Below are 10,637 nucleotides of genomic sequence, written 5' to 3'. Positions count from 1 at the left end.
GTAATACCAGCCTTAGTTGTAATACACGTCGTACTTTAGTCGCCTTCGAGCTCGATCGATTGTCCACGGACGAAGGTCCGGCGGCGCTTTAAACGCGCAACAATGTCGTCGTGCATGGGGCGTCTTCGAGCGACCGGGGGAGTAACGCACGCAATTGCCCCTCGCGAACTTTGAGGTCGGCTTCCACCCTCGCGAAAATACCCGCGAGCTGTCGAGCAGAAGCGTCCGTCCGTTTCGCGCGGGAGACAATCTCACGCCGAGCAAAAAGTCTTTGAAAATTTATTTGTGGCATGTAATTTATTTTACTGAAATTTTCCTCAGTGCAACACGAGGGGGAAACCGCTGAGGGCATTGTGGTGTACGGATTTGCGGCATTACTGGGCATTACTAGGCACTTTTTAGGCCTTGCTGGGGCATTATAACGATATAATAAGATAAAATAAGATAAGACAAGGTAAATAAGACAAAATAAAATAATAAGATAAAGTAATGCCCACTGGGCATTAGTGGGCATTGGTGTACAAGATTTTGGTCAGCGGTTTGCCCCTCGGTGCATCGGGATTATCGAGTCGGGCGGCGTTTAATTATTCTCATATATTATTTCCAATCGTATCACATATTATTTATAAATTCTTGCTGATGTATCCAGAAAAAAGTTCTTTTGAAATCAAACAAATTTTCTTAGAATTTTGACCTTGCTGGACTTTCACTTTTATTTCAAAGAAATGATTTCTTTACCTGAACCAAAGTCTTACTTGATTAAGACTGACATTTCTAAGAAAATTCATATCTATTTCTTCAAATCTAGCAACTGTTTTAGTAGAAGTAAATAACAATTTGATGGATTCAACGAAACATAATTTTCAACGTATCTCATTTGTTTAACCTAGACAAACCTTTTTTCTGGGTGCGCACTGTACGATCTAACGAATTCGATCTGATAAAGCGTTCCCGATAAATCGGCAGCTATTCGTCACGCTGACACTTTGACATTTTGCGAGCGCACCACGTGTGAAACATAATTAATATCATTGATACAACAAGACGGTAATTTGCCCAGGCCGCGTAAGCCGCACAGTTCAATGAAAAATTAAAATTAAACTAATTAATCCGCGTTAATTCCCTCATTGATATAAAAAGCGTAATATTTATTAACGGCAAACGAACGACATTAAAATCGATCCCTACCGAAGTCTATTTATACAGCCAGTCAACAGGCGAGCATGAGCGGCGCCGTAGATGCAAATGATTAAAATAGCTTCGCAGGTGTAACCTGAAATGAACCACTCAATCGGCAAAGTAACGATCCCCGAGGACCCCTGACCTTTCGGCGGGATTGTCGGTGAAAGAATGTTATCGTCGTCACGCAGATCAGAACGAGAGCCTACACGGCCGAAGAATAGAATCGATTTTGCTCGCGTCAAACAGATCGCGTTGTATGATTTACAATACTATTGTTAGCAACCGCCGTGGTTATTGATTTCGTACCGAGAGAGAGAGAGAGAGAGAGAGAGAGAGCAGGGAAAAAACGATTATTCGCTTACTCCATTGTTCAGGTAATTGGCTGAACGGTCAACGTTGATGTAGCGTCGATTAAAGTTACGCGATTATCGCAATTAGCGCAATTAAGACCGGCCGACCGGATAGGAAGAGCCCGTTTTTACAGATCGATCCGACGGCGGCGGCGTGTCGTTATTACGCAAGCTGATACAGTTGTTGAACCAGCAGTGGCGTGTTTAACGCAATTTCGCACACACGTGTACGCGCGCAATTGCGTAACGCGCTGACGGGGCCGTTTCAAGGTTGGCACCAATTTACAACTTGACTCCGTTCCTCATTTCTCACGGATTCTCTCGATTCCGCGCGGAGTTATCGTTAAAATCGCGATTTTTACGAACAGCAGATTCCTCTATCGAAGGCCGCAGGAGGCAGCGGGAGACTTGGGCGCGTCATTTTTCTCGGTTATCATATAACTTCACTGACGTCGTCTGCCGATCTGCATGTTTTGTAATCTGAAGAACTAGAAGCGTTTATTCCTGATGTGATAAGGTTGTAATCCAAGTGTAGCGACGAACTAATCGCAATAAGCATATATGGTTTGCCAAACGATACGCATATAGAAATAATTAATAATGCGTGTATTACTTGACACGTAAAATATTGAACTCAATCGTGTTATTACGATGAGATATTACAAGCCTCGACCGCAGGCTGGTTTCTCTCAAAATCGACTGCGAATTAAATTTTTGTCTTATTTGTTTCGCAGCGCGTGCACACGGCTTTTTAAAATTACCGAGAAATACCATGCAACCAGTTTATTCTGGATTAAGTGTAAAAGAAGTGAGAAAATTGAACCAGTTGGAGAGTGATGGAAATAGACAACGATAACTAACCGATCATACGGCAGGAAAGGCAAGCTAGGAAAAGGGGATATCTGGCTTTGCTCTCGTTTCGCGATTAGTAGAACGTTTCGCTCCTCGAGTCAGATCGCGGAAATACATCTGACGTAATGCAAAGGCGGTTTGGAAGGAAAACAAGGTGAATTTTATGTCTGAAAAACAAGAGCGGCTGCGGTATCTCTCAGACATGCATGATATATTCAAGGCTCATCGAAATCGAAGGGAGGACAAGCCTCTCGAACGTTTCCTCTTTATTCTCTCGTGCAAGCGCAGGATAGTTCCTTGATCCCGTTGGAAATTTAAATCCCCATGATTCCGCGTTATGTAAACCGGAGCCTGGCGAGGAGTCCGGGAGCCTCGTGGCTCCTGGGCATAGCGCGAAGATCAATAAGGGCCTCCGCGTTTTCGTTACGCCATCTCCATCCTTCAGAATCCTTTCCCGTTGTCGCGACTTAAGCCACGTGACTCCCGCAGCTCGACCGCATTACAGCTCGATGTAATCGCGACATTCCACTCGCCGTAATGACGAGGTTTCGCTCAGTACCTTGACATTGCTTGAAAGTCACTGATCGCGCACCACGTCGCAATCGCGGTTTCTTTTTTCACATCGCTGGACTCGCGCGTTTTTGTATCTCGCGTCGTTTGGTACGCGCAACCTTTCGCTACACGATGTTCGCATAATTGAGCGCTTATCATGCGTTCAATTACGCACAAAGTGGCTTTGCGCTAATAGCCGAGCGATATTTTAACTGCACCTTGTAACTGCGCTGTGTAAATCGACAGGTACGATAAACGGACGTGAAAGTAGAACGAAAATAAAACAAAACTTGGTGGAAAGTTAAAAGCATCAAGAGTGTTGATAAAAAATTAGCTGCATCACATTTGCATTCATTTAATTGCACTTACGTATTTTCAAGTTTCGCGTTACTTTTTCGATTAGATTTAAACTGCTTTCAGTTGTCCCATTAATCCTTTTGTTCCCGAATCAAAGTCCTTTTCACGAAAAGAAAAAAACATCACCGCCTGTTCCTCGGGCTAGGCTTGAATCATCAACGTCCGTGGTGTCTTTGTTCCTGAGCGAAAGCAACGTAAAGCAAGCTCCCCTTCTTTGTATTCGGGTCGAGTTCAAAAACACTCGGCGCGCGTTAGACGTTCAGGATTTCTGGGCTGAATATTTATTTAACTTCCGAGAGAGAACACGGTTCCGTCGAAAGGCCGACTCTCTCGTCCCGTCGCTGCTCCGTCCACAAGTGAATCGAAAGGGTCATTGTCTTCCGATAGCACGTTCTGGAAAAATACCGATCTCGGGCTCTCAGCATCCCCTTTCAAAGATCGCGCAGTTATGTTCCTATGGGATGAGAGAGAAGCGGATGAAACGGATGCACGCTGCACCAAGTACGAAAATAACGCGAGCAACTACTAAATCAAACGGACATTTTTTCTCGGATGAGTAAGGAAAAGTAGTAACCTTCAAACTGGACTGCACAGAAATATCAATCAACTAAATTAGAATAAAAATTCATTAGAATGTAAATTTATTACATTATAATATTATGTCCTTCTATCGGTACACACACGTAAAATAGTTTTGAATTAATTTGCAATATGCATTTCCTTAATTGTATTAATTGTGACGGACAATATATCGATATTTTAAAATAATTAGTTCTATCGGGCATTTTTTTGTGTGACACCGTTTCACGTTACTTTTTAAAGGCGAACCATGCATGGAAACGTCGTCATACTCCATAAATTTGCACAAGTGTTTCGAAATACGCTTCGATCCCGAGTCGTGTCGCGTCGACTTTCGAAAAGCAGATCGCACCGAATTCTCTCGTGCCGTGTTCTAATATTACTCGTACACGGACGGAATACGCGGTGAGTCAGAGGCATAACTGAGGCGTAATTCTGTGTGAAGCGAAACGATGAGATGACAGGGCGAATGTGACACTCTTGAATTTAAGATTCAACGCATATTTCATATCCCTAGCTAATACGTTTTACTATATTTCCCTTATAAAAGTGAAATTGATGTTCGGCGAGTCATAATTGAGTCACTGTCAAGTTAGCGCCTCATTTTCAACATTTTTAAGTTGTTTTTTTATTAACAGTTTCGTTTGCATCCGCAATAGCTCCACAGTTTCTGATAGGTTTTAGGAAAAGTTCCGTTGATTCCGTCGATATGTAAAAATGATATTTGAAAATATAACGCGCTAACTTTCGGTGGCGAAAAAAGTTATCTCGACTACAGAATTCGTAAGTCGCATAAAAATTCTGTAGCTCCAGATGAAACTTAACGATAGATCCGTTCGTTAATTTTAAATAATTTTTTAATCTGATTGCTGGCATATTTTTGGAAACTGTGCGCTGCAGACAATTCTGACTTTTTAACAGTTCTCGGCACGTAATTGATCTGTTTATTGGCCTCGGAAACAACGTAAATTGAGTTTCGGATATTATCTCGTTAAATCTGTCGATATCGAATTTTATTCGCGATCGTGAAGAACATTTCCGTTTAGTGAGAAAATACCAATTGTCTCTGTAGAAGCCACGGTGTCATTGAACCAGTTTTCGAATTATTCATCATTCAGATCTCCGTCGTTTCTGTTTTCTACCATCTCAGTCTCTCGGCATTACATTTCCTGACGTACACATTTCGTGCGACTTTTCTCTCATAAATATGTAATATATATAAAAAAATTTCATAGAATTCTATGAAATTTATCGCGTTTCTTTAACAAGATTTCGGAAAGAAATGATCTAATTCTGGTTTCTCGCACGAGAAAAAAAAGAGAATAGATAGAATACGTATATCTTTTAGCATAAAGATATTTTCAATTTCTCTTTCTCTCTTTCTCTTCATACCTTATTGTTAGTCTTTTCGTGTTCCATTTTACTAGTGCACAGAATTTGCGCACTGTACCATTTCATGCAACAATACGTGATATTGCGTGATCTCTTAACGCAAAGTCCGGTAATCGAATATCGATCGTCATCGAGAATATACTGTGCGTCTCGGAGCCGTGTTTTCAATATATTGATTGATGGTATTTAACATACAAGTATTTTGCATATTCATAAGTGCGACGGCAATTGCCTTTTAAGATGTAAACGAGTTGTAAACAAAACCGCTTACGCACACTTAGCCCCTCTTGCATGATGTGGAAAACCTATCGGATTCTTGTACTGTGAAACGCGGAAAAAAACATGCGCGAGATCGTTATCAGTGATTCATGGAATCGCACTCTTGCGCGGAACCGTCTCAACTTTTATATCGCCTACTCAGAAATGTCTTTTACGTCTGCACGTTGTACCCCCCTGTTCGCGAACGCGTGAATCGTTCGCTCTATTTTAGTTTACGCGAATTTTTTAATTTTCATGCGTGAGGTGTAATGCAATTTTTGTAATGAAAATTCAGGTAAACATTTCCTCGTCGAAATTCCCGTTTGCCACGATCGAGTAGAGCAATTAAAGATTCTGGAACGTGAATGAATATAATTCTTTAGCAGATGACTGACAAATGACTGACAAATGATTTTAATTTATTTCGTGGTGTGTTCGGTCATAATAAATATATGCGCGCAAATTGACACACGCGCGCGCGCGCGCACACACATACATGCAAAAGAGCTGAGTATTTTCAATGCCCGGTGGTTTCCAACAGTATGATTCGTATTACGTACAAGCGACGCACAACACGTGCACGCATACGCGCGCGTGTCTTTTATAGGAAAATAATAGTTTCCTGTTTTAATCAGGACAATGATCGAGCGGATAATTAGCAAGTGCGATGACTAGGTCTGACCGATAGATTCAATGTGTATCGACTGAGCCTCGCGTCTCATACTGGCGCTTATTTGCATTGTAAGGCGCTAGCTGGAAATCATAATTCCAAAGCACGTCGGAAGTAATAATGACGAAGGTGAATTTTCTGTCGAGTAACAGCGCAACAGTGCAGTGGTGCAGATGTTCGCCTTGTAATCCCAACGGTCATTTGTGTAAATGGTGGCGCGAATAGACGAAATTATGTTTCTCGTATTAACGCTGCGCAATCAACATTTTACATTATTATTCGAGTCACAATGTACGACGGTTGAAACAGGTAATGCCGTTATTTTCCATGTGATCGAATAATGTGCAAGTTTACGCTACTTGGAAATGCAGCGATGAGATTCTTGTCATTTCCAAGTACTATTCTTTTCCTCGGAGTATTTCCTCGTCTCTGATAATCCGACGATTGAAAATACTTCCTCGTACTTCCTCGTGCTTCCTCGTTCCGTAGAATGCAAATAAAATTAATGAACATTTCCGTTTCCTTGTGCACGTGTAGGCAAATTACGCGTAGCCCCGAATCGAGATTCTTCCCACCGGCGTTAATTATCCGGTTATTTTCCGACGTGTTGTATAAGCGGCACTGATCCACGGAATTACTTCTCTTCAGGAAAAAACCGGAAAACTTTAAACTGTTGTGGAGGTCTTTAATAACTACAAATCTATTTATAATAACTTAAAATCTACAAAACGATAAGGGGATGAACAAAAACAATTCTAAAAAAAGGTATGATTCCATAATACTCGATGCATCGAAATACTATGTAATAAAACTCGGATAATATCACAAAGTCGCTATGAGTAACGAATAAAGTTTCCTTAAACTGTCTGAACTAAGGAGCAGGACGAGTTGAAAATTGAGAGCCGATAAGAATTTATCGTTATATACAAATAACAAAAAAAAACCTGCGCTAGCTAATGCAACGATGAAACACATTGCGTTGCACCGATCATTGACATGTCGGATCAGGTCTTACTTAACAGATCTCACGACTACAAACACGCGACACATCCTCTTTCGTCTTCGATAATGTCACCGCTTACAACCACAGCTGTAATACCTTTGTCGTAGGTCCACGTAACAACGCGTTAGAAAGTAAACGCGCCGTGTAACTTGACATAACTTGGCCTGACGTGCCGGCGTTTGACGCCGTCAATTTTGCGTCTCGATTTTGCCCCCTCTGCCAGTTTCTCTTCTACGAACCTCGTTTGCATACGCGGTGCGACTCACTGCATCGCTTCACAATAAGTTTGATGTAACGCTGCATTAATTTAATTTCTACACGGCTATAATTATTCTAAAATGTAAGACGTATGATTGAATTTTTATTTGATAAAATGATAGAGATAGTTTGATTTTTAATTTGTCACGCTTAATCATGAATTATCCATCACGTATTTATAATTAAAACATGCAGTCATCAATGCAGTTAACTTAATTTAAGTTTTATTCCACGACGACGTCATTTTATTAATTTTTTTGTGATTGCTTATCGGAATGTGGCTGTAAAATTGTAACAAAAATCGAAAGTTTCATACCGAATAGAGTTGGACGAATCATAACTGAGCGACACTTGGTGCAAAATTACTTTAATTCTGCGTTTTGAGCCATACGACCGGATATAAGTCCGCGATCCGCAGGGTTTAATGTTTGCGCTAGGAGTGCGTGCTAGCGTAACCTGTTGCACAGCTTTAAGGTGTATTGTACAAAAAAAGAGTATACATTATTTACAAGAACATTATTGCAGCACTATTAAAACTTTTTGCACGCGACACGATAGCGCCGGTGTCAATGGCATTGGAAAGACTCGCGTCTTGATGGAACTAAATAAAAAAAAAACGTAAAAATCCCCCTTTATCTTGTCTCTCATTCGAAGTTGATTTTGTAATCGCGACACAAGAAACTTTATTTCTCTCGGGGAAATAAAAAATTCGTCAATCACGCAAATGTTTTTTTCAAAAGCGAATGGCGTCAAGTAAATTGTGTTTGTAGCGCACTAGCTTCTCTGCAAAGGTCGCGGTTCTCCCAAGATTACGCGATTTACTTGCCATAATCGCGCAACGCCACGTAACCGCTCGTGCAACGTTATCTCACTCTTCTCCGATACGACAACGTCCTGTTACGCAATCGCACTCCGCCAGTAAGAGCCGATCAGGAAGAACAATTAGAAAGCTGCACGGAGGCGTTCGGTCGCGTGGGTTCTTGTACGATTCGGCCAGTCTCACCTGCTCGCCGTTAGCGATGGTCCACGGATCTAACAGTTTGCAAAGACGTCGGGAAATCTTCGTGATTATCTCATTATATAAATACTGATATTTATAAGCTTCTAAAAGGTAGGAAAAGAACATATCCGAGAACCACGTTACGAAATTCTACGATATTTGTAACACACAAAAATTATTACTGACACGATCGTAATTCTTACGAAATCGGCAAGAATTAGGCCAAGTAACGACGCTCAAGGACTAAAGTGTAATAGTTTTGGTTGATGAACACAAATTTGCGATATTCCTTTCCTCAGGCATCGCTACGGGCGATAAAATATCGAGCCCGCCTGAACCGGCGACTTTCTCGAACTCAATACATCCCTGGCTCGGACAGCTACCGATCCACCTCTATTTTACGCTTCTCTCACCCCCCCTACCTGCTCTTTTCCTCATAGAGTCGGGCCAGATCTTGCTCACTTCGAGGAAGCCACCTCAGTGATAATCCGAGTCTACGTCAAAACTGGTTGGTTTAATACCTTGTCTCGGACCGAATACGCGATTCCTTCCTCACTCGGTGCTCGGACCATTCGGATCTTTATCGGTTCCCCGCAAGTAATCACGAATAATTCGCGATCCATTTCTTGTAATTCAACTCAATATTATCTTTCAAAGTGATTTTGTCTCGATTAAGTTTTACCGGTTCTACATGGAGACAATTGTTTTTTAATTTATCCTGAAAATCATGTAATCGTCGGACAATATGGCAGCATTTCGAAGAATTTTATGAGAGTTTCTCGAAATACATTTTACTAGTCGAATGTATGGTAAAATTTCAAAAAACTCTCACACAGTTCTTCAAAATGCCCACGATTACGTGATTTTCAGGGTAAATTTTAAGAAAAAATTCTCCGTGTAGAAAAAGTAGTTTCAACGAATTCTGATTCTTCAACGCGACAACGCAAAAATAAACGTCACTTCTCTATTGTCTTATAAATTTCATATCTTCTTTTAATTCGTATTATTCGGATTTTTACTCTATGGCTCGATAATTTGATACCAATCTCTCTAAAAGTCAATCAGTGAAAATCATCACTGAAAATAGCGAATATTCACTTATTGACTTTTAGATGGGTTTAATTCCGACGTTTTCCTCTATTGTTTGATAATAATTGCCAAAGATTGTTGCGTGGTCGGATATCATTTGCATTTTATAAATGATGGTTAGCTATCGTGTCGAAATCTCAAATTCATACTCCAATCTTTTGCATGTGCAACAGCGATTATTTTTTGCAACGTACTTAGTACATAGCAGCAGATACCACGCGATTCGTTGAAATCGAATATGTGCCGCAGAGAATAACAGATAGACGATAACAGAAGACGTTTCCTTGTATCGTGCTCGCATTCTTTAAGACGTCGCGAATTTCCGTCGCGTGATTTCAATTACGCAAAGGTCAATCATCACACATAAGTATCCAATTGCGATGGAGCACATACCGGACGACGAGTCATTCACGCGGGTAAGTTTTGCGTCCGACAAAATCGATCGCTGAAAATTATGGTCACGCGCAAAAGGAACTAGCAGATGACGTTTTAAAAATACTCCAGAAAGGGGTCGTAAGTTTGGAAAGTTCTACATACGTTCTTGAATAATTTGCGGACAATCGATTCGATGCAACGCCGTATGTTGGGTCAAGCACAGTAAATCTTTACACGATAGCCATGGAAATTGTTAAGTATTTGCCGATAAAACCAAGATCTACCTTTATTATACTGGCACAAAAGTTACTGTATATTAGTATGTATTTGACAATTTTAATTGCAATTAACGCTAGCATTGCAAATCTCCACGGTTTAAAGAGATTCGTACAGTTTACATAGAGCTCGTCGGCTTTAACGACGAAGCAAAGAAATAATATTGTAATTAAGAATTGGACTGTACAAATTATAATCTCTCGGTTTTCATTGCCACTTTACCTTTTTTTTTGCGCGCAAGCTGGAATATTGCAACATATCCGGGTGCATGTTTAGATATCCTCTAGCAATTTTTTTTTTAACTGACCACGTTGTAGTTTCGTGTTGGATATCTTAAAATTATCGTATACTTCAGCGAGCGTTTAGCCATGAAGCACGAGAGAAATGTCAAGGTTGCTCTATAGTCGCTTGAAGCGCGCGGGCAAACCTTTGTCCGTCCTGGTG

At 40.8% G+C, this 10,637-nt stretch overlaps 1 protein-coding gene across 4 annotated transcripts in view; it reads left to right on the top strand.

Moving 5' to 3' along the window:
• LOC105570381 (protein fem-1 homolog CG6966) overlaps positions 1-10,637 on the top strand; it is a 39,505-nt gene that overhangs the window by 16,589 nt on the left and 12,279 nt on the right. The window contains exon 1 of one of the 4 annotated variants that reach the window (XM_012027522.1): positions 9,317-9,958. The exons of the other annotated variants lie outside the window; for them this stretch is intronic. Coding sequence (XP_011882912.1) covers positions 9,923-9,958 — 36 coding nt within the window. The 5' untranslated portion in view covers positions 9,317-9,922. Of the gene's footprint in view, positions 1-9,316; positions 9,959-10,637 lie in introns of those variants that run through there. 4 annotated transcript variants of the gene reach the window in all.

Source organism: Vollenhovia emeryi, unplaced genomic scaffold (assembly GCF_000949405.1).
Source record: "Vollenhovia emeryi isolate VEMERY1.0 unplaced genomic scaffold, V.emery_V1.0 DF939120.1, whole genome shotgun sequence".
NCBI lineage: Eukaryota > Metazoa > Arthropoda > Insecta > Hymenoptera > Formicidae > Vollenhovia > Vollenhovia emeryi.
The sequence above is the reverse complement of the archived record's forward strand: the minus strand, read 5'-3'. Positions and strand labels throughout refer to the sequence as shown.